Consider the following 24,870-nt stretch of genomic DNA (forward strand, 5'->3'; position numbering starts at 1 on the left):
ATATTATACTTATACGTATTTGTTAATTTATTTCCCATAATATGTTTCATGAAGGCAGGACTTGTCTGTTTCTCCCATCACTTTATCTGTCTCAGTGCCTTAAAAACTATTTGCTCTTAGGGGGCACCTGGGTGGCTCAGTCGGTTAAGCCTCCGACTTTGGCTCAGGTCGTGATCTTCCTGTTCGTGAGTTCAAGCCCTGCGTCGGGCTCTGTGCTGACAGTTCAAAAAAGTACTTGCTCTTAGAACGGCTCTGTGCCCAAGGAGGGCTGCACAAATTTTTATTGTAGTATGTTTTTATAGTTAGAAATTACCTAAATATCCATCAACAGAATAATGGACAATGAACTAGTATATTCATACACGGACCTACCATGCGTTACACGTGCCCACCACAACGTGCTACTACTATACACACTACTATGTTATTCAGGGAAAAACAAATCCTCAAGAGCTGAATAAGTTCAAGAAAATATAAAAAGAGCAAGTTGCATATGCAAATAATAAAATGTCTTTTATATAAGTTTTTAAATATTCACAGCTATCCATTGTTAGAATAAATGCATATGTAGTAAAGTTACAAAGCCATTTTAAGAATGTTAAATACAAAAAGGAAGTGGTTGTCTGCAAGGGAGCAGAAAGAGGGACTGGAATGGAGAGCAGGGACACAGGGTGCTGCAAAGGCATCTGTAATTATATATTCCTCTGAGAAACGTAAAGCAAGTAAGGTAAAATGTTACGAAGCTGTGGTGTAAGGGTCCATAGTTATTTATTATTTAATACATTATTATTATGTTCTTTTTTGCAAGCCTGAAATCAGTTCATAATTTGCAAATGCTTAGCTATAAACAAAAAGCTGAGGCAGTTGATGGTTGACAGGGTAAGAGATGGAGAGAGTTTTGTTTTGTTTTGTTTTTTAAGTTTATTTGAGAGAGAGAGAGTGTGTGTGCACACATGCATGGGCCCAAGTGGGGGAGGGGCAGAGAGAGGGAGAGAGAGAATCCCAAGCAGCCTCCATGCTGTCTGTGCAGAGCCCAATGCGAGGCTTGAACTCAAAAACTCCAAGATCATGAAGTCGGACGCCTAATGGACTGAGCCACCCAGGCACCCTGTGATGCAGAAATATAAATTGCTTCTCCTGAGAAGACCACAGGGACCTGCCCTATATCAGAAAAGTGTGACTGAAATGAACAATGGGGCTCTTGGGGCAGTATTTCAATGCCTACTGCGTACTCTTCTCATCAGTCCCACACCCTATTTTGTAGGAGAAATGAATTGTTTAAACCCAGAGAGGCCATTAATTTCATCTCCAGTCCAGTGAGAACAGTAGTGCCCTACAGTTGTATATTTTCTACTTCTTTAGGAGCCCCTCTTGTAGGTATTCTCATTTACCATTCAGGACAATCCTGGAAAGCAGGTGTGGTCAGTATTTATGCCCATTTGACAGAAGAGGAGGTTGAGACCCAGGAACATAAGGCGTGCATGATAGAAGCAGAACTGACAAAGGTCCCTTGACCCCTGGTCGCCACACCTGGAGCTGTGCTTCTGTGCTTAGGGAACCGTGTGCTTCTGCCGTCATACCTACAAAAGCCACCTGCCTGTGGAATGCATTAGGTTCCTTGTAGTGTGCAGCTTTGTTCAAGTTCTGAAGGATGAAGGTCCTTGGGGAAGAGACTGAGAAGAAGTTTTTACTCCTGTTCAAGCTGTCTCAACTCTGTATTTCAGAGCCATATGTCTACTAACTCTTGTTTTTTCCCCTAGGCCTCATATCAAGCGATGGGTTTTGCAGATATCTGATGTCAGATGAAAATGCCCCTGTCTTCCTGGATCGTTTAGAACTTTACCAAGAAATGGACCATCCTCTGGCCCACTACTTCATCAGTTCTTCCCATAACACCTATCTCACTGGCCGACAGTTTGGTGGAAAGTCTTCCGTAGAAATGTACAGACAGGTTCTCCTGGCTGGTTGCAGGTCAGAACCTCAGGGCGCCTCTTTTTTTTTTTTTTTAATATGATGGGTTTCCATTTAATTTCTTTTTTCTAAAAAATAGGAAGTATTGTTCAGCGTGAAAATTTCGGACATTTTTCTTTTCTTTAATAGCTTACGTTGGTCATGTAACCTTGAAAAAGAACAGATAATCTCTGTTCCAGAAAGCTCTGGAATTCTCCTATGGGCCAAAAGATATTTTTTACTATAAATTTTTAAATATCCCCCCCCTCAAGGGGCACCTGGGTGACTCAGTCAGTTGAGCGTCTGACTCTTGACTTCAGCTCAGGTCATGATCCCAGGGTAATGGGATCAAGTCCTGTGTCAGGCTCTCCACTGAGCATGGAGTCTGCTTAAGACTCTGTCTACATCTTTCGTTCCCTCCCCCTCTGCTCCTCTCCCCAACTTGTGCACTCTCTCTCTCAAAATAAATAAATAAATAAATAAATAAATAAATAAATAAATAAATATCCCCCTCAAAATTGAAGGAAAAAAAAAACCTATTTTAAGAAGTCATGCTAAGTTTCTTATGGCCAGAAGCAGTAGCAGATTTAGCTTTACTTAATGTTAAAAGTTCTAAAATGCCATTCTCTGAGAATATTATTGAAAATGGTTTTCCCTTCTATAGAAATTGGCAAATATTTGAGGCTTAAAATACGGCAATAATGCTGAAGGTGAAAAATAAGAAGCGCAGTTACATTATAATTTTTTTTTGGTTATCAATAGCTAGTACTTTATTTTTAATGACAGTTTTTTGTGTTTGGAAATATTCTACAAGAAATTACCTACATCACCACTTCTGTCTCTGAATACCTGACAAAATGAGAACATTTTCTTTCATGGCCAAAGCAGTATCATTTCATCTAATAAAATTTTAAAAATTATTTTTTCACATCATTTAAAACCTAGCCTATACTCAGATGTCCCCAGCTGTTCCCAACTGTCCTTTGTTGTAGCTTTGTCACAACTGGAATTTCATTCCCCCACTGATTGTTGTATCTCAAGTTTGTCTTAATCTCTGACAGTCCCTTTTTAATGACACCAACTCAGTACAGAATACAATGTGATTTTAACCCAAAAACTCCGTGAAATAATCATATTATTTCATTCCATTTTCTACTTACATATTTTTTAAGTTTATTATTTTGAGAGAGAAAGAGAGCATGCAAGCAGGGGAAGAGCAGAAAGAGAGAGAATCCCAAGCAGGCTCATGCTGTCAGTGCAGAGCCTGATGTGGGGCTGAACCCATGAACCAGGAGATCATGACCTAGGCTGAAACCAAGAGTTAGATGCTTAACTGACTGAGCTATCCAGGTGCCCTCCATTTTCTACTTATATAAGAAAACAACTTATTTTGATGTCTGTTCTTTCAGTTTGCACACATTATTTTATGGTAAGGGTTCAATATTGTAATTTCACTCTGTTGCCCAGGTGTGTTGAACTTGACTGTTGGGATGGAAAAGGTGAAGACCAGGAACCAATAATAACTCATGGAAAAGCAATGTGTACGGATATCCTTTTTAAGGTAAGTTTTAAAATCACATAGCTGTAGTCTTTTCCAGATTATTGTAGAAATAGATGAAGTGGAGAACACAAATTATTCATTTTCTCAAGTATTTTACCTTCATATTCCTTTCCTCTGGTTTTGAAGAGAAAGTCAAGAAGAAATGCTTTCTCTACTTAATAACACCATGAGGGTCCTACATAATGAGTTTTCTCTGCCAGCATCCCCCTGATTCTAATTACTTTAAAAAGTCTTTCATTTTCTTTTCTGTTTTCTTGCTTACTTTGCATTATTTCTGAAGGACTTAAAATTGGCATAAAAAATAAATAGAATACAGAAAATAAAATAGATTCTAAATAGTGCCTATAAGAGTAAGAAAGTAAATGAGGTTAGAGTTTATGAATGCTCAATAATAAGTCTTATAAACTGCCAAACCATACCACAAATGGGCCCCAAACTTTCTAGAATTCAGTGCAAGGAGACAAACATAATTCACAAGATTCAGAAAATAGAAACAGGGCTGTTGGTCCAAAGAAGTTGTTCCCAGTCCTGATGCCAGAGAGAAGACTTTTCCCCATGGACCCTCAAAGAGGAGAATCTACAGTTACATAAACAGGCATTTCAGTATTGGCCTTCTGGTGATTTCTCCGTACAGTTTGGAGGTTGGTTGCTTAGAATGCTCCTTAATATGCTCCATTGATAGCCTGCCAAAGGACAAGTTAAAAAAATGAAGTTCCATAGTTGGCCAGTGCTGTGGTTGGCCAATATTCAGGTACATCCATCTCTGTCAGTTTGGTGTAATTTGGAATAGTTATTTCAACATCTGCAGCATTGGTTCTCAACTCTGCTTACGTATGGAAAATCACCAGAGGTATTTATAAAAACAGATGCCTAGTCCCTATACCCATAACTTGATGCACACCATTTCTCTTAGTCAGATGCTGGTGAATTTTGAGCAGCAGTGAATTCAAGATTATGCTCTGTGAGAAGGAATTACACTCCCTGAGAAGTACCAAGGGTATAATCAAGTGGGAAGCCATGAGTTTGCACAGCCAACCAAATTGGGAAGGGTTGATGTCTTCTTTAGAGATTTAAGGAGCCCAGTAAGGAAGCTTAGCTAAAAAGAAGGCTATTTCCTTTCAGTTTGGAGGTGAGCAAAGGAGAACCCATGAAAAGAGCCAAAATTCTCCTCAAGGAGTAATTCTTGCTCAGCTCAAATGGACAATCAAGGTCATAGACATTTTTACTAGGAAGGGACTTTAAGCAAGAATAATTAATGAACCACCTTAGCCATAAGTGATGAGGTTTTGGAGTGGTGGTGGGATTCAGAGCCAATAGCCAAGAAAGAATTCTTGAGACATCTTTGGTGCAAAAAAGGTGATTTTATTCAAGTACATGAACAGGACCCATGGGCAGAAAGAGCTGCCCCCTGGACCATGAAGAGAGAGCGATTACATACTTGGGAGTTGGGGGGAGGTAAAATTAAGGGGGAGATTCCAAAGGATTTTCATTTGCTAAAGAAGACTCATGGGATACTGGAGGCCTAGCTATTGTCAAGCTAAGGTTGTTTTCCCTCTAGCAAAGCATTAACATTAGGACAGTAGGACCTTCCGGGAGAAATGGTACAATCTGTATTTGCCTCAAGTATTTGTCAATGGGCTGCAGGTTATAAGGAAACCGAATTTTATCTGCCATTTCCTCCTGCCTTTGTTTCCCACATCAGTAAGAATGCTCACTAAAATACTCCCTGGTTTATCTAACCTAAGGCATTATTGTTTCAACTGGACTTCCGGAGATTACTATTGTAAAATATTTTCTCATTTAACTGAATGATGCTATTTTCCCTGTGGTTAACTACAAGCCAGTTAGAATGTGGGGAGTTTTACCAAGTATGATGTTCTGGTTGTAGAAACATTAGTTTGAGGGGCGCCTGGGTGGCTCAGTTGGTTAAGTGTCCGACTTCGGCTCAGGTCGTGGTCTCGCGGTCCGTGAGTTCAAGCCCCGCATCGGGCTCTGTGCTGACAGCTCAGAGCCTGGTGCCTGTTTCTGATTCTGTATCTCCCTCTCTCTGACCCTCCCCTGTTCATGCTCTGTCTCTCTCTGTCTCAAAAATAAATAAACATTAAAAAAATTTTTTTTTAAAAAGAAACATTGGTTTGAAACCATGCTTTCTAAAGCCGAGAGCAAGGCCAGCCATCTGTGGGAAGGACATGCTCAGCACATTGAAAGGTTATTTCAAATGACCAAGCTTCTAGTTCAGGGAGGGACATCTAGAACACCTGTTTTACCTCACATGTTGCTTGACCATGGAGAACCCCCACTTCCTGGTCACCTACCCCTCCAACCACTTTCATCAGGCTAATAGGAATCAGGGGATGTTGTAAATGTCACATCAGTTCACAGGAATCTTCATCAAATTAATGAAATGTAGCCAAGAACAGACTCCCAAACACAGAAGAAAGCCAATAAAAGCCTCTGTTAATCCTTAGGTTATCACCAATACATTTCTTTTCTAGGCAGGAGAGGTGAAAGAGTGGTCTGCTGTGAAAATCGCTGTACCAAAACCTCACCTGCCCTTCAGCAAGAAAGGGAAACTCTGAACCTGTCTTGCCAGATTATCAAGCAAGAAGCCAGCATGTGATTTAGATGAAATTTCTTGTTCGTTACTAGCCCCATAATTTTAGCAAAGTCAGAGAGAGCTTTGGGGGGGAGGGAAGGGTCATTAACCATAAACTGGTCCCTGGGCTCTAACGAACCACAAGGGGACTCAACGTGTGAAAGTAGCAAGATGAATGGGTTCTCCAGGTCTTTTTGCCAGAATTGGCTTTCTGAAAAGCTCAAATTAATGGTCTCTGAATGGTTTCAGGTGCCTTAATTGTGTTGTTGTTGTTTGCTCCTCTCTCATTTACACTTTTTATCTTTAAAGGATGTTATTCAAGCCATCAAGGAAACTGCGTTTGTCACATCCGAATATCCTGTAATTCTCTCCTTTGAAAATCACTGCAGGTATAAGGGTGCAATCTCCTCTAAGTATCTACTACCCATTCCCCACTCCTGCTCTACATCTTTTTAAATGCTGTACAGTTTTGTGAAATAGGACACTTGATCTTATGCAAAAAAGAAAGAGGAAAAAAACAAAAGGTCAGAGATCTGGACACCTTGTTCAAGGTTCCATTGAGTTGGAAGATTTGGCAGTGTACTTGATCTCAGACTTCATGAACTTGAAAGCCATTTTTTATTCTGTGTACCAGCTCTTATTTGGGGAGGCAAAATCTACTTGTTAAACTATACCAGTTAAAGTTCGTGGTATATAACAGAGCATCTTCCTTAGCCGTAGGAAGACAAGCATGTACTTTGCAGAGTGGGAGTTTTTAATCATCTAGGAATGGATGTCTCTTATTCTTGTACTGTTAATGGATGTTTGAATTTACAAATGCCAGTTCTCTCTCTCCAGCAAATATCAACAGTACAAGATGTCCAAATATTGCGAAGATCTATTTGGGGATCTCCTGTTGAAACAAGCACTTGAATCACATCCAGTATGTATTTTTAGCAAACTGTATTTCTAACCTGAATGGATTTGTTTTGAAATTCATTTCTAAAGGGTCAAGTAGTGCTAGAGGACTAATGATCTTCATATTTATTTAAATTAATTGATACAGAAAGCTGTAGTGCTTCAGACAGATGTGAAGAGAGAGACATAAAATAAACATGTAGCCCAATTTAATCTGGAAGGTCTCAAGGTCTCTATGGTTTCTGAGATCTCTGTCCTAAAGTCTTATAAAATGCCTCCTGGCAGAGAATCTATACTCAGCAATTGTCCTTTAGTTGGTTGCATGATAGGATCATCTATAAGGAAGATTAAAAATACCTTTGCCTGGGACCCGCTCAGAGATTCTAAGTTAATTGATCTGGGTAAGGCCTGAGCATGGTGTTTTTAAAAAAGCCTCTCCAGGTAAATCAAATGGAAGACCATTGTGGTGAGAACTCCCTAGATGGAAGAAGTCACAAGAGTCTGAAGTCCAATGTCCCAACTCCACAACAAATACTTGGCAAGTGTTAGACATGCATTTTTGAGTTTCATTTTTACACCTGCTGATTGCTTCATAAAGCAAAGAATTTTTAACCTGTGGCCCGCAGATAGTCTTTGTGAGGTCTGTGAATTCATTCTAAATTGCTCACAGTTTTGCGTTTCTTTTTGTTTGTTTGTTTGCTTTGTTTTCCTTTTTTGGTATATAGTTTGATTCCAGAGTTCATCACATTTTTGCAAGGGTCCATAACCTCCAAAGTGGTAAAGATCCACTGTCACAAGATGGTATGAGTAGAAGCAAGCCAACAGGATGAAGTATAAAGTACTCTGCAGTAGTTAAAAAAAAAAAAAAAAAAAAAAAAACCTGAAAAAAATATAGGACACGAGGATATTTGCATCCTTTGCACCCACCCCTGATTACCTTCAGCCTACTGACTCTGCAGCCTGCCTGCCCCGCATCCTTGCAAGCCTCCCTGTTCCCTGCACACTGGCCTGACTTGCAGCTGCTTGTGCCTGCAGCTTTTTGCATGAGGTGCGGTCCTCTGCTCACTGGAGCCTGCTCTGCCCGTGTGTGAGAGATGGGCCTGAGGTGCTAGAGACCAGACAGCCCTCCCGCTGGGCCCCTCAGTCCTCCCTCAGGAGGGACCGCTCAGCAGCACGTTCTTTGTTCTGCACCGTCTGCCAGGGCTCCCCAGGGGACCACACTCTGACCCCCTCAGTGATAAGTCGCCTCATAACACCCCCGTGCCTGCCTTCTTTCTTTCACTTTCCCACTCCTCTGTTGGCCCTTCCTGAGGCTGCCGCCCAAGTAATCTACAGGTATATTCACATCCTTGTCTCTGAGAGTGATTCTGAGGGAACCCAAACTAAGAAACAGCCCTGTTTAGTTTTATTTTATTTTACTTTATTTCATTTTATTTCATTTTATAGTTCATAGTTTATTTATTTTGAGAGAGAGAGAAAGAGCACAAGCGGGGAAGGGGAAGAGAAAGAGGGAGAGAAAGAACCCGAAGCAGGCTCCACACTGCCAGCACAGAGCCCAGTGTGGGACTGAATCTCATGAACCGTGAGACCGTGACCTGAGCCAAAACCAAGAGTCGGACGTTAACCCACTGAGCCACCCAGACACCCCTTATGTTATTTTTGTTTTATGTAGACCCTCTGTTTACTTTTCTGATTGGGCTAAGGTGCTTGCTGCCATGGAAAGACCACCGTATTCTTTATGGAACGACATGCACATTCATGAAAGGTGTTGTGGGAAGCGTAGGTAATACACGTGGGAGTAAGACCTCCCTGAACTAAATGTCTGTGGGAGACATAGAGCATAAACATAAAACCATAGCTAAAAAGGAAGATGGCCTACAACCTATTGAATATTTATTAGAGATATCCAGGTTCAAGAGAGATCGCTAGGGAATAGACAAGATTCAGCAGGCTTCTGAAGGAAGCAGAATATGGGCAAAGAGCTTTGAGGCAACACAGACATGGGAAGGCACAGTGCCTTGCATGTAATAAGTAGTAGAAAAATCACTTTTGAAAAAAATGAAAGGATGCATGGAAGACATGGGTGGGTGGATGGGTGGGTAGGTATGTCCATGCATGGATGGGGGAAGGGGGAATGGATGAGTAGATATGGCACAGTTGTGTGGATCAGAGGTAATAAAAGAAAGGACATCTCCTTTGCAGACATAAATCCAAGCAAACGAAACCACAGTAGAGGTTAAGTTTCAGTAATTAAGACCACTCCCTTCTTGATTCTCTTATTGAACCCACACAACCACAATCCCAGGTATTGGGGTTGCATCAGTTTACTGAGCAAACAGTCTTACTAATACAGCCCCAACACTTGAGGGGATCAGGGGAGCCTCTCGACTTCTGCCTGGGAAAGCACTTAGGACCCCAGCTATCACAACGATCCCGTGTACTTTACCCAATGCATAAAAAGAGCAAGACCTGAGGCTAAACAGGAGCCCTTCCCCCAACAGCACCCCAGGTCAGACCCAGGTCCCACTGGGGAAGGCGGAGTGGCTGTGCATACCTCTGGGAGACTAGATGTCCGGTTTGCAGTCTAGGGCAAAGTTGCATGCAGTAGGCTAATTGAGGCTGGGGAATGAAAACATAAAAGTGTGCTGACTGCCATCTAGTGGACATTGGGCTGTATAACACTGGTTTCCATGCTCATTCTGGGCCGGGAATGAAACTAGTGAAGCACATCATTAATTCAGCCTTTTCTGTTTATCTCTAGCTCGAACCAGGCAGGCCCTTACCATCCCCCAATGACCTCAAAAGAAAAATACTCATCAAAAATAAACGGCTGAAACCTGAGGTCGAAAAAAGTAAGTCAAAGACACACATCAATAATGAGGCATACACTCATTGTGTTTGGACAATTCAGCTGTCTGGAGTGAAATAAATTTTCAAACCACTGATTTAGGGGACGAAAGGGGCACAGTGGTGTTACATATACTTTTCATAGCAAAGTGGCCATGTGTACGTTTAAGTGCAGTTTCCACATCAACTTGTTCCTGCAGTGGGAAAAGCATATTCATACATTCATAGGATGCAGGATTTGGAGTGATCCCAAGGCAAAACGAGAAGAAAGTGGGAAGAGGCAGTTTAGAATTTATCGAGATGGAAGGAACTAGCATTTATCATTTTATTGCTCTAAAGTCCTCTTCAAAAGTTACCGTTTGCAGTTTGCCTGTGTGAGGTTTACATATCTAGGGATCCTGAGTGAATGTGTGAATGTATATATGTGTGTGTAGGGAGAGAAATGATTTTATGTAGACATTTTCCCTGGAAATCTTGGAAAATATTTTCTTTTAGCCCATCTCTTAATTGAGTGAAGCATTAACTAATGGTATGATCGCATTGTATTTTTACCCTAGGTATTCTAAATTTTAATATAGTACTTATAGTTTATTACAAAAGCAATAATACCATAGGAGAATGAAACAACAAAGGAAAACATAAGGAAACAATAAAATAGCACTACATTAATATTTTACACATATGTACGTGTACTATAGACACATGTATATGTTTAGACGTACGTTTTTCATACCAGTGGGATCATGTTAAATATACTGATTTTTTATTATGTTTAACTCAACCAATTAAGTATACTTAAGCTCATACTAAAGTTACAACTTGCTAACTATAATTCTAATGTATGAAACACTATACAGAATTTATTATGTGGGATATGGTACCATGTGACCAGTCCCAACTGATGGATGTTCATTACTGTAGAAACGACAGTGACAGACACATGTCGTGTTCATTTTGTACATTTACGCAGCTTCTCGTTGGAATCCATTGGTGCAATTAGAGTTGGGTGGCCAAAGCATATACACATTTTATACTGTGATTTACCTTTGTCTTTCAGAAAAATTGTACCAATTTACATTCTCGCTATAATGTAGGAGGATGCCTGCTTTCCAGGGATATTCTTACTGCTGGCTGTTGGCCATCTTATATGTATATGTGGCTGACTGGGAGAAGGGAAATGAGACTTGAGTTTTTTTGGTATTTATGTTTTTGGTAACTAGTTTCTTTGTATATCACCATTTACAATATGCTTCTACACATTTTCTCGTTTTTAAAATTACTTCATCTATCTTTACTGACTTATCAAAGCTTTATACATGAGGATAATTGTCTCAGATCTGTCACTTGCAGATATTTCTTCCTGAAGTTTTTTCAGTCGCTTGTGCACATCTCTTTTCCGTCGCTTCTATATCACATTCAAATGACGCACCTTTATTACCAAGCCTTAACATCTTTCTTAGTGACTGAGCCTTCCTCTCAAACTTATGACCAGAACTTTGGCATTTCACCCATGCTCCATTAGTTCTTCACCCTGTGTAGACAGTGTGGTTGTTGCAAGTCCCTTGAGACGTCCAAGCAGCGATCTGCTACGGTCTTAGGAATGTAGCCAGTGGGAGCCCAGACAATACATTTCCTTCTCAGTGTTGATCTTCAAGCTCAGGCTTTGCAAGTGATGGAGCACCTGTCACCATCTCCTTCCTGTTTGTTTTTAATGACAGAACAGCTTGAAGCTTTGAAAAGCATGATGGAAGCTGGAGAATCTGCTGCCCCGGTTAACATCTTAGAGGATGATAATGAAGAGGAAATAGAGAGTGGTAAGTTGGTTTTCTTTTAACTTAAGTGTCACAAAAATAGTTTTTAAAAAAAGTTCATTTTTAAGCTCTACACCCAACTTGGGGCTCAAATTCACGACCCCAAGATCAAGAGTTGTGTGCTCCTTCAACTGAACCAGCCAGGTGCCCCACATAGAAAAATTTTTTTTGAGTTTATTTATTTTGAGAGAGTGAGTGAGTGAGTGTACAAGCAGGGGAGGAACAAAGAGAAGAGAGGGGGAGAGAATTGCAAGGAGGCTCCACAGCATCAGCGCAGAGCCTCATGTGGGGCTCGAACCCATCAACTGGGAGATCATGGCCTGAGCTGAAATCAAGAGTCAGTTGCTTAACTGACTGAGCCATGTAGATGCCCCCAAAATTTTAAAATAAGAAAGGAAAGAATTTGTCTCCATAGACTCTCTTGGATAATGTGAGGGTTTAATTTCTAGTAGTCAAGGATGTATTTGTGCACCAAGCTTTAATCTTTTTTTTTTTTTTTGGTATTTTTCCCAATGTTATTTCTAGTTTACCTAGGCACTAGATTTTCATGGCTGAGTCATCTCCCTTCCTGTTGTGCCTTCAGCTGCTCAGCAGAAATTCACAGCCAAAGAATCCTTGCTGTAGAAGGCAAGGGGTTGGAATAAAAAGAACATTTGGCAATCCCTTCCTGTAAACAAAAACATAAATGTCAGTGTTGTTAATGATGATAATAGAAGGCGAGTTAAAATAGAAGGCGAGATAATAGAAGGGAACATGGGTAGAGACCCTCAGGTAGATGATTGGTTTGTATGCACACATGAAATGAACTGGAAATTCAAAGCCAATATTAAAATTTCAAGTTCAAATTCCTTCAAATCACCAGTTCACCAGAATTATGAATAGCAGTAGATAATTTTAGCAAAGGTAACCTTGCTTAAAATAGATGAATATTTGCTACTGGGGCCATATAGCCATAAAACCATAATATAGGGCCATATAACCCTCATGTTTGATTTTAAATGGGTCCTTCGAGATGTTTGGAATATTTTTAGAAAAGTGTTTGTTCATTAGGTGGTATGAAAATTGATTAGCAAAATGCTTTGGCCTTACATTGTGTGTATGTTGATTGGACACTGCCTTGGATTTATGTAGTGGTTTGAGGCTAAATAATTTAGACACATGCAGAAACTCTCTTCAATTACTCTATAAATATCTGAAATAATGAGAGTAGATTTTAGGAAAGCTTGATATTATAAGTGAAAATCTGAAAGCTGTGAGAATTAATCTCGGTAATAAAGACAGCTTAATAAAGATGGCTTCCTGTGGAACTGACTTCATAACGATGGTTTGTGTTGCATGTCCAACCCATGGGTTCCACTCCACTCCCAGAGAACAGTCATGACTTACTTTTCATATGTTGTATATGGCAGGGAGTTTCTAGGAGGACAGAGGTATCTGGAATTATTTAATCGATGACTGCTACAATTATCTATTACTGTGAAACAAACCACCCCAAAATCTAGAGGCTTAAAATAACACTTTATTTCTTTAGTTGGGTAGGTCATCTAGGGCTCAGGTTGGTGCTTCTCCCTTAAGTTTCTCATGCATTTTCAGGCAGATGACATCTGGGGCTAGAGTCATCTGAAGGTTCACTTGGGCTGGTTGTCCAAGGTGGCACACTTGTGTGGCTGGCAGTTGTGGTGGTGAGCTTAGGGTCTACAGACCAGAGCACCTCCATGTGGCCTTTCCATGTGGTTTGGCTTCTCAAAACATGGTGGCCAAGTCTTTTTTTTTTTTTAATGTTTATTTATATTTGGAGAGAGAGAGAGACAGAGTGTGAGTGGGGGAGGGTAAGAGAGACGGAGATACAGAATCAGAAGCAAGCTCCAGTCTCTGAGTTGTCAGCACAGAGCCCGACACGGGGCTTGAACTCACTGACTGTGAGGCCATGACCTGAGCTGAAGTCGGATGCTTAACCAACTGAGCCACCCAAGGGCCCCAATGGCCAAATCTTTAGATGAAGCATCCTGAGGGCCAGTGTTCCAAGAGGCAGAAAGCAGAAGCTGCTAAACTTAAGAACTGTGCCCACAACAGGCACATCATCATTTCCTGTATATTTTATTCATCAAAGCAAGATTAAGGCCCACCCAAGTTTGAGGGCGGTAGGTGAGTGGCAAGATCACATACAAGAGCAGATATTCTTGCAGCTGTCTTTGGAAAATGCTATCAACCACAGTGCCTATTCTATTATCTCACTTTTTCTTTTGCAAATAATAAGCCTAATCAAGATTTAAGAATAAAATATTGAATATTATTTCAAAAGGTCAGTAAAATACTTCTAAGATTTGAAAAGATGAAAAATATGTAAAATGAGTTCCTTAACTCAGGTTAAGTTTTATAGATGGTAGTTGAAAGCATGTCAGACATTACTAGATTGCACAATCCAGTAAAACAAACTGCAGAATAATAGACTAAATTAACAGGGAAAGTAATAATAATATGAATAGCAACCACCATTGTTGTGCCAACTGTGAATGTAGCGGTTTACATCACTGCCTTATCTAATCCTTGTATGGTCCAATGAGATTGGTATCATTACACTCCTTTTTCAGATGAGGAAGCTGAAGCTTAGGTAACGGATTCTGCACATGACCCCACAGCTGGTGAGCAATGGCATTATAGTTCAATATCAGAATTGCCTGACTCCAAGTTCAAGACCTTTTGTACCTTATAATACAGCCCTTCTAACATACAGGAATATGAAGAGAACACCAATATGCAAAATTGTTGTTACATTGTTTTAAACAAAAAATGTAACTGATGAAAGTCAAAGATGTGAAAATTTCCTGAACACACAAAATAATCCAAACTGAGGGTCCTTTCGATTCCACTTATCATCCATAAGGGTACTTCCCATCTTTTATGCATATGTTAATGATTCCTACAAAATATTTGGCTCTAGGGGCTCCCATGTTATTCCAAAAAATACTTGAGATTTTGATTAAATGTTAACAAATGATATTGGGACATGTGGGGGATAGCGTACATGTAGAAAATTGGCTGAGAGGACAAAATCACCCACTTGAATTTCTCTTTCAGGGCATAGAAGTTTCTGCTGTGCCAGTTATATTTATGATTCTTAGGTTCCCTCAGTGATACCTGGCTTAATTCTGGTCAACCAGTTGGCTATAATTACCCTGGTGTCACAGTATGATCCTACTATACATGAATGACTAGACTCTCTAATTTAAATACTTCAACACAGCAGGCAAGAGGAAGCCAAGCATAGTTCAAGAGTAACCCTGCCGGGAGGCTGTAAAAAAATAGAAGAGGCTCTTAGTCTGTGAGAGCATTTCCCCAGTTGTTAGGCTGGATTTAGATTCAGAAGGATCCGTGGCTTCCAGGACTGTAAAACGAGCAGTGAGGAATGCCAAAACTGGATGTGGTTGTGGGTATGCCTCTGCATTCTTGCACACTCAGGGAATGGTACCATTCATTCACACACCTCTTTTAAAGTCAAGTCTGTACCACTTGTATGGGCCACATTCCTTGACTTCACGTAGTTTATATCTGGCTATATGAACTGGTTAGACTATGAGATATATGAACTGGAAATTTAATGGTGGGAAGTTTCAAAGTCTTGGTTATAGACTGTAAGTCACGGAAATTCAATGGTCATGGAAACTTAGCGTCCTGTTAAAAGCATTGGCTAAGAATCCAGAGAAATATAGGCCCGTATTTTACTCTGTGACCTTGGTTTTATAAATCATATGTCTGAATCTATTTCCTCATCTATAAAGTGGACACACTGGACTAGATTTTTTAAAGACCTATTCCAACTTCTTAAATCCTTTTTTTTTCTGCCTAAGGCCTCTATGACCTACTTTTTTCTTTTTTTAATCATCTGTCTCCACAGTATCCATGCATCCGAATACCAGTTTCAAAACAGGAAAGTGTCTGTCTCTCTTGTCTCACTTTTTTCCGTGTCTGAAATAATACTTTGCAAAAAGAAATTCCAAATCTAAGGTATCATCATTTGAAAGACACCATTATTTTATTTATGACTAAGAAAGAGAGATGCTTCCAATTAATTGTAAAATGTCATTTTACAATTGAAAACACATTATAACATCAGAAATATTAATATGTAAAAAAATGCATCTTGCAACTGATGATGAAATAGTTGTTCTTTTATTCTTGTTCTGGAGTTCTTTGCACATTTTAAACATGATCTAAAAAAAAAATCTCCAATTATGGGTCTGTTTCCCACTCTGCTCTTGAGAGTCCATTCTCAGAAATCATTTCACTGTTTTTGTCCAGTAGGGGTCCCTCGTGCCCTGTGTTGTGACAGGGTGGATTTGTGTTGGACTTGTCCAGAGGCCTATGGGTGTCTCCTGATTCTGGCTGGTTTTTAGACAGATTCCTTACATGCAAGCTTTTTGCAGAATGGCGATCATGGGAATCCAGATCTCACACCAGCATGTAGCTCATTTTTCAATGGGTGATTCTTTTTCCACTGACAGCCTTGAGAGGATACCAGAGTTTGTCCCTCTCTGGACTGGTGGACTGAGTGCTTCTGTGCCTCCTTTCACAGCCTGGGCCATGCTCTTGGGGCATCAGCTTCAGTTAGCACCCACTTCCAGCCTCCCTGTTAGCATGAGCTTAACGAATGATTTTAGAGTCTCCCAAACCTAAGCCAGGTTTGACAAATGGTTTACAGGTGCAATACAATCCTTCCAAGGTCTTTATATATAAATACATACATACACACACACATACATACCTACATACATACATACATGCAAAAATATATATGATATATATACGTAATTTATTGTCACATTGGTTTCCATACAACACCCAATGTGCATCCCAACAGGTGCCCTTCTCAATGCCCATCATCCACTTTCCTCTCTCCCCCACTCCCCATCAACCCTCAGTTTGTTCTCAGTATTTAAAAGTCTCTTATGGTTTGCCTCCTTCCCTCTCTGTAACTTTTTTCTCCCCTTACCCTCCCCCCTGGTCTTCTGTTAAGTTTCTCAGGATCCACATGAGTGAAAACATATGGTATCTGTCTTTCTCTGCCTGACTTATTTCCCTGAGCATAATACTCTCCATCCACGTTACTACAAATGGCCAGGTTTCATTCTTTCTCATTGCCAAGTAGTAGTCCGTTGTATATATAAACCACATCTTCTTTATCCATTCGTCAGTTGATGGACATTTAGACTCTTTCCATAATTTGTCTATTGTTGAAAGTGCTGCTAGAAACATTGGGGTACAAGTGCCCCTATGCATCAGCACTCCTGTATCCCTTGGGTAACTTCCTAGCAGTGCTATTGCTGGGTCATAGGGTAGGTCTATTTTTAATTTTTTGAGGAACCTCCACACTGTCTTCCAGAGTGGTTGCACCAGTTTGCATTCCCACCAACAGTGCAAGAGGGTTCCCGTTTCTCCACATCCTCTCCAGCATCTATAGTCTCCTGATTTGTTCATTTTAGCCACTCTGACCAGCGTGAGATGGTATCTCAGTGTGGTTTTGATTTGCATTTCCCTGACGAGGAGTCACGTTGAACATCTTTTCATGTGTCTTTTGGCCATCTGGATGTCTTCTTTAGAGAAGTATCTATTCATGTCTTCTGCCCATTTCTTCACTGGATTGTTTGTTTTTCAGGTGTGGAGTTCAAGCTCTTTCTTTTTTATGTTACACCACTCCCAGCCGCAAGTCACTATACTCGTAACCTATAAGTGGACAGTTAGTCTGGTTTTTTTTCTTAATTATCAAGTATATTTTCTATTTCTTGTATCTTCCCATGGAAGATCAGAAGACCCTTTGTAAGTTACAGATATTCTTGAGTGATCGAGGCTTTAATTTTTAGGGTTAGTATACTGGGGTGGAAGTGATCAGTCACTTAAGAAAAACGTATTAAGCATCACACATGTCACATATCATGCTAGGCGCAAGAGAAATAACAGCTAACAAGATGTGCTCCTTGGCCTTGAGTAGGTAAGAGTTTAGTAAAAGCTTTATTTGAAAGAATTGCATATTTAAATGTTCTCATTTTCAGTTAGCTTCATTCCCGTGTAAAAGAGTTTGTGTTCTACCCAAGATTATGAAGATGATCTGACTGGTAGTAATTTGGCTTCATTGTTTTTCTTTTTTTCTTTGACACAGCTGACCAAGAGGAGGAAGCTCACCCTGAATACAAATTTGGAAGTGAACTTTCTGCTGATGACTTGGGTCACAAGGAGGCTGTTGCAAATAGTGTCAAGAAGGTCGGAGTCTTGGCATCCCTTTTTGTTATGACTCTCAAGAAGAGGTAGCAGCTGTTAGTTAGGAAGTTTTCAAAATGTGACAACCACAGAAAATAAAGTAGCCTATAATTCCCCTTCTGAGTTGGGTGACCAGAGTCCATATGTTAATCCATGCATGAACAATTTTAAGTTAGAAAGGACATTTGAATTGCTTATTAGCTGCGCCTACTGTTGATCACAACTTATTTTGTCCAGTGTCCTTTAGGTAAATCATGTATTACATTATTATAGGTGAATAGAGAGACAACAGCATCCTGGTGGCAAAGGTTAACCTGTTGAAGTCATCAGAAAAATGACTCCAATCATCCCAAGCAAGCCCTCATTAGAAAATCCATCCTTCCAGTTAGGTATCGCATCTCCCACTTAATGTAGGATAAGTATAAAAGTATTTCCGTCCGTCCAACCATTCAGCCAAGAAAAAGTTATTATGTACCGACTATGTGCCAGGCATAGTTTAGGCCATAACAACCCAAAAAGGTCAAAACATGCTTCGTTTCTGCTCTCATGGAGCTTATAGTCTGATGGGAGTTTACCGGGAGGGAATAGGAAACAGGCAACAAATAAACAACCAATTCTATAATTACAATTTGTGATAAGTGCTATTCTGAAACTAAAAATGAGTACTAAAATGGAGAGTAATGAGGTCGAGGGAATAAGGAAGCCAGATCCCCAAAGGCAAAGGAACCAGCCACACACAGAGTAGAGAAAGGGCCCCAGTTGTGGGGTAACAGCAATAAAGACACTGAACAAAGTGGATTGAATGAGGAGCAGAGTGAAACAAGATGAGATGGTACAGGAAGGTAGGAACTAGATGATGCAGGATTTGGGAAGTTACTCTTAGAAACTCAAATGTTAATTTAAGTGAAATCTGAAGCCTTTGAAAAGGTTTAAAGAAGGGAGCAATGCAGCCTGATAGTTTTTAAAGACCACCGTAGGTACCATATGGAGATTAAAAAGAAGCAAGAGTGAACGCAGGAAGAGCAGTTAGGCCAGGCTGTTGTACTCAGCCAGACTCCGGAGTGTTAAACTGGACAGTTGGAAGCAGGACTGAGTGGATTGAAGATCTGTTGAGGAAGCAAAGATGATTCAACTTGCTGATGGATTGAATGTGGATGAGTGAAGGGGAAAGAGGAAGCAAGATGACTCTCTAGGTCTGAGTTTAAGGAGCTGGGTGGAAAGTAAAGAAGACTGAAAGATAAGGAACTCAATGTTTCAAACAGGACAGGATCTTTGAGGCCTGTGAGCTGATCCAGGGGCAGCAGCCATCTGAGTGCATGTAGCATTGACATTTCCTGACTGTGTAGCCTCAGGGAAGTTACTTAAGCTCTCAGTGTCTTGGTTTCCTCAACAGCAAAATTAAGATAATAACACCTATTTCATTGGTCCATTATGAAAAGTAGATGGGTTTAGGATATGTAAAGAGCTTAGAGTTGGGCCTAGCATATGGTCATTCCCATGAAAGCATTCATTATTGTTGCTACATTATCATCATTTTCATCTTCGCCATTGTAGTTAGCGTCGTCATGACGTGTATCTGGAACTAGAGGAGAGGTCAGGCTAGAGATACAAACTAGGAGTTCAGAAGATGATGATCATGGGAAGAGGCAGAGAAGGTGAGTCAGAAAAGAAGACTAAGGTACACCCTGAGAAGTAGGAGGGAAATTATTGAGACCAAGGAAGCCAAGAGAACAGGGATAAGAGAAGAAGTGAAGAGAGTTGGGATTTCTTTTCTCCAGCTTAATTGAAATATAATTGACATAACACTGTGTAAGTTGAAGGTGTACATGTGATAATTTCATACCTGTACACATTATGAAATGATAACCGCAATAAGGTTAGTGAACATATCCATCACCTCACATAATTACGTGTGTGTGTGTGTGTGTGTGTGTGGTGGGAACATTTAAGATCTGCTCTCTTAGCAACTTTCAAGTATATGATGCAGTGTTATTAACAATAGACACCATGCTATAAACTAAATCCCCAGAACTTACTACTCTTATAACTGGACGTTTGTCCTCTTTGATCAACATCTCATTCCTCCCACCTCCTAGCCCTTGGCAAAGTGGTTGGTTTTTGACTGCTGTTGATTAAACGAGTAGAGACTCAAGAGTGTCCATTGGACTGGTAGCATGGAGGTCATTGCTGACTTGAAAAGAGAAGTTTCAATAGAGTGGTGGGGGCCAATGAAGCAGATGGATATGAATAACTGGAGACTATACTTTTTTTTCTAAGTAATCTTTACATCCAACATGAGGCTTGAACTCATGACACCGAGGTGTGTACCAACTGAGCCAGCCAGGCATCCCAAGTAGAGACTATACTTTCAAGAAGTCTTGTTGTAAAGAGAAGCAAGAAATAGGCTGGTGGCTAAAGGCAATTTGAGAAGTCAAAGGAGTGTTATTTTTAGAATGAATGAATCTGAAGTAGGTTTGCAAATATTGCACATGGCACCATGGAGAAGGAGAGATTAGTCTTGCCAGAGAGAGAGAGGATAACTGCCTGTTAGTTTCCTGAGGAGGTAAGAATGGAATGGTATGGTGGTGACGTGAGGGTGTGGTCTTTGATGGGAGCAGGGATCCCATCATTGAAGACAGTGAAGAATGCATGGGTATATGTATTTGGTAGTAGGAAAATGGGAGAGTATTTGAAGAGCAAAGCAAAAGAGACACTTTCATCACACCCACCCTTGTCTGATAGTATTTTGACTACTTGGATACTACTGGATGCTTACCAAGACTCAATGTTTACCTTGATGCTACCTTACCACATAAAACCTTTACCAATGTCCAGACATGAGTGTTGAATTGCCACAGAGTATCCATTCATGCTTGTCTGCCCTTTATGTGTCAGAAGAGTTGGCCACATCAATTATTTCCCAAACCCCATGACTAAATAATTGATTAAACTACTAAAAGGGAAACATCTGAATAGGCAAAGACTATCAACAAAGGAGAGATAGTGTTAGGATTTGCTTTTCTGGTATGTAAGACAGGCTGTTGTATTTTTCCAGTACTTGCTTTCGCCAAGGCCTTATGTCCTCAATAACTTTCCACCTTAACAAATAGAATAACAAGCTTACATATATCTATTTAAATATTTGCATACATATGGCTAGTAAATTTGGAATTTTGCCCTTTAGAAAAGTAAACAAATTTTTGTCTTTCTCTAATTTAGGCTTCAGATGACCTTGAACATGAAATCAACAAAAAGGTAAAAAAATTTCCTTGTGCAGTTTGTTTATTATGAAATACCATATGTGGCTCTCTAATATTGAACAGTTTGTACTAAATGTTAACTCTATATCTCCCCCTTCCCAATGGAATATCAGACTTACTATTTATGAGTATAATATTTACATGCTTAATGCATCTAATTATAAGAGTTTTCAAAAGAAAGAATTTTTCACAGTGATGAAATGGTTAAATCCTGATAAAAATCAAAACCAGGGCAGGTGAATAAGATGATTTCCCTAAAAATAAGGGTTTAGTGCAGTCAGGCACTTAGTTGACATTAGAGATTTCATTCCTATAATAGGAGTACATAATCATCAACACATTGAATCTGAAAATAAAAATGACCTAAGAGGTCATCAGATCTATCTGATAGTATACTAGCAAGGTGACCTTGGTTCTGACTACACTGGCATTTTAAAAGATCATTAGTTAATTTCACACTACATACATTTTGGACCTGTATTGGATGTTACTAGATATCGACTTTATTATAAGGAAAGTAAAGATACATTTTTAGTTTCTTTTGCCTTCTTCAGCATTCTTCAGGATATCACAGTGGTTTTATTGAGTAAATGCACATGGTTTATTATAGTAATGATACTGATGGCAAAGACAAAAATTTGCCTGGTAATTTAATCCCCATACTTGAGAACTTCAGAATATCATGTTTGGCTGTCTGTGGGGCCCTATCTTATTTGGAGTGAGGCTCTTATCTTCTTACTGTCTATATAGTAAGTTTGGAGTAGTTAGGGACATGTCTGATCTCAGACCCTCCCATGACATTCATGAAATTCTCTTTTAGAATTTCATGAAGTATTGGGGTCAACAAAGCAGGGGTTGATGTTTGGTCCCTGCTGTGTGTTAGCTAAGTAGCTGTGACCAAATTATTTTAATCCTCAAGGCCCTAGTGTTCTCACATGCTCAATGGGTGGGACTCTAATTTTTATTCCACATGATTACTGGCAGTAATGAAGTTGTGTGTGCAGGAATTCAGCCCAGTGCCCAACGTGTTGTCCTGGTGTTACTTATTATCATTAAACACCCAAGAAAGGAATCAGACATGGTCTCTGCTCTTATTTGAGTGGACAAGACATATAAAGAAATGGCTAAAAATAAAAACGAGTTATATTATTTGATTATTTATCTCAGGTTTTTATTGGTGAAATCAGTTTGATGATTTAGAATGCTCAGGTTATTAAGTCATCAGATAAAATCTGAGCATTTAACTAATGAACGGATTCACATAACTGAGCAGTTTGGTTCGTCCTCCTGTATCAGTCTCTGCAGGAAATTTAGGTTTTCAAAGTTCTCAACAAAATGTTGATCATTTGCATTATTTTTTGATGTTTTTTTCTGTTCTGACTTACCAAGAAATAAATCAAAGTAATTTTTCTTGTTTCCTCTCTGTAAAATGATGCAGTGTTGACATGTCCTATGTAGTGGGTTATCAGATTATTTTCAGAATAACCTCTTTAAAAAGATACTGTAAACTACTTACGTATGTGGCTTCAATTCTAGACCATTGTTAAGCAAAGTGTGGTCCCCAGACCAGCCACATCATTAGCACTTAAAAATGCTGTTAAAATGGAAATACTGGGCCTCACCCCACAGTCACTTCATTGTAAACTCTGAGGATGAGGTCTAGGACTTTATGTTTTAACAAGCCCTCCAGGGATTCTGATACACACTGAAGTTGTTTTTCCACTTTCTGTCACAATTTGTGAAATGAGAAATGATGATATATGCCATATATATTTCATAGATTGTTGTGATCCTCAGTATACATTCTTGAATATTTTAAAGTAGTTTTGAAATCTTAAAAAAATGTAAGATAAGCCTTATATTTTATTATGATCTCCTTTTATGTTATTAGGGACTATGATAGACATGAACTTGTTTTTTTAAGTGGGCTCCACCCCAACATGGGGCTCAAGCTCACAACCCTGAGATCAAGAGTAACATGCTCTACTGACTGAGCCAGCCAAGCGCCCCTGAACATGAACTTTTATAATGATCCTTTAGCAAAGCTGAGGAAGAAAAGGTCTTTATCTTTCAATTGGTGTGTGCAGATCATCTTTAGTGAGGATGTCTGTAGCATGCATCTGTCCCACTGAAGTCCTCAATGTGCATATTCCTTTCCTTGTGCTTATAGGGCCTGGTTACTGTAGAAGATGAACAGGCATGGATGGCATCTTATAAATATGTAGGTGCTACCACTAATATCCATCCATATTTGTCTACAATGATCAACTATGCACAGCCCGTAAAATTTCAAGGTTTCCATGTGGCTGAAGGTAACCCCAAAGGTTAAATTCTCTTGCCTTAGTTGTCTGCTTTTACTATGCTGATGAGCTGTGATCTGACTTGTCACCATTTTCTTTTCTGGGTATAGGGGCTGTTCTACCTTATTTTTGTGTCACAGACCATGCTCTTACCCACGTGTTTAGCACGCAGTGGCATTGCCTTGTCATTCCCTACATCATCCACAAGGTGGCTCTGAGATACTGTGGATTGGTTAGCATTAGTAGAGCTTAGTATTGCTTTTTGCGTTAAATGTATTTTCATAAGATCTCTCTTAATCAAAAACCTGACCTCCAAAAATGTATATTTTTAAACTTTCATAATCATTTGTGGTCTGGAGAAGCCACCATTGCCATACAATATAAATATTTCAGGGGTGGCTGTGGAGGACATGTACACATTAATTTGTTTAATGATGCCAAATTTAATCCATCACTATTTAAGTCAGCTGTGTCTATCCACAGGACATTAATGAAAGTAGGAGCTGCAGATACAGTAATGGAACATCTGCCTCCAAAGCCTTGTGATTTGGGATGTAATTACATTTATTGCTTGTCTTTCCGTGAGGTTGGATGGGACCATCACTGAGTGCGTCTTTATTTTTCTTTACAGAGCGCAATATTCATTATAACATGTCTTCTTTTAATGAGTCCGTTGGTCTAGGCTACTTGAAGACACACGCGATTGAATTTGTGAAGTATCCTTATGTAGTGAATAGAATGAACGGCTGCTGTGCTTTGGGTTTGGCAGTAGTCTCTAAAGCAGATAAATGCCTAATAGATAATTGTGGTTGTAGAGCTAATAAAATAATATGTGTGAAAGACCTCTGCAACTGTGAAAATCTGCCCAAATGTGAAATGTTTTTATAGTCTACACAGTGGACTATGGTCTTTCTCCTAAGCACCACTTACAAATGTGAAATTTGCTGTTATCTACATTTTGTTATCGTTGGTCTAGACCATTGTTGTTTTAGGTCTTTGTTTATTTATTGCTTCTGGAATACTCTTTTTTTTCCATTCTCCTTAATAAGTTACACAGTTACAACAAACGGCAAATGAGCCGCATTTACCCCAAGGGAGGCCGGGTCGATTCCAGTAATTACATGCCTCAGATTTTCTGGAACGCTGGCTGCCAGATGGTTTCGCTCAACTATCAGACCCCAGGTAGGAACTGATGTCCAGTGACCTCGAATTCCAGGAGAACATTTTGACAGGATGGTGCCAACAGTTGCTATCAGTTGGCCGTGGGCATTTTTTTTAAAGGAAGCAGACATATGGCAAAACAATGTGATGTTGGATTTATGTAATGGTGAGATACGAAAAACCCAAAATAGAGCCATAAAAAGGGTAGAAAGCAAAATATTTTGGTTTAAATTGA

The 24,870-nt window shown here is 39.7% G+C and overlaps 1 protein-coding gene across 20 annotated transcripts in view; it reads left to right on the forward strand.

Moving 5' to 3' along the window:
• Nucleotides 1-24,870, forward strand: part of PLCB4 (phospholipase C beta 4) — a 415,996-nt gene that overhangs the window by 322,089 nt on the left and 69,037 nt on the right. For all 20 annotated transcript variants that reach the window (XM_053200245.1, XM_053200251.1, XM_027069585.2 and 17 more), the window contains 11 exons: nt 1,761-1,971; nt 3,418-3,511; nt 6,417-6,496; nt 6,945-7,029; nt 9,766-9,856; nt 11,570-11,665; nt 17,817-17,917; nt 21,134-21,169; nt 23,345-23,486; nt 24,106-24,190; nt 24,532-24,656. In XM_053200245.1, the coding sequence (XP_053056220.1) occupies nt 1,761-1,971; nt 3,418-3,511; nt 6,417-6,496; nt 6,945-7,029; nt 9,766-9,856; nt 11,570-11,665; nt 17,817-17,917; nt 21,134-21,169; nt 23,345-23,486; nt 24,106-24,190; nt 24,532-24,656 (1,146 nt within the window). The remainder of the gene's footprint in view (nt 1-1,760; nt 1,972-3,417; nt 3,512-6,416; nt 6,497-6,944; nt 7,030-9,765; nt 9,857-11,569; nt 11,666-17,816; nt 17,918-21,133; nt 21,170-23,344; nt 23,487-24,105; nt 24,191-24,531; nt 24,657-24,870) is intronic.

Source organism: Acinonyx jubatus, chromosome A3 (genome assembly GCF_027475565.1).
Source record: "Acinonyx jubatus isolate Ajub_Pintada_27869175 chromosome A3, VMU_Ajub_asm_v1.0, whole genome shotgun sequence".
Lineage (NCBI taxonomy): Eukaryota > Metazoa > Chordata > Mammalia > Carnivora > Felidae > Acinonyx > Acinonyx jubatus.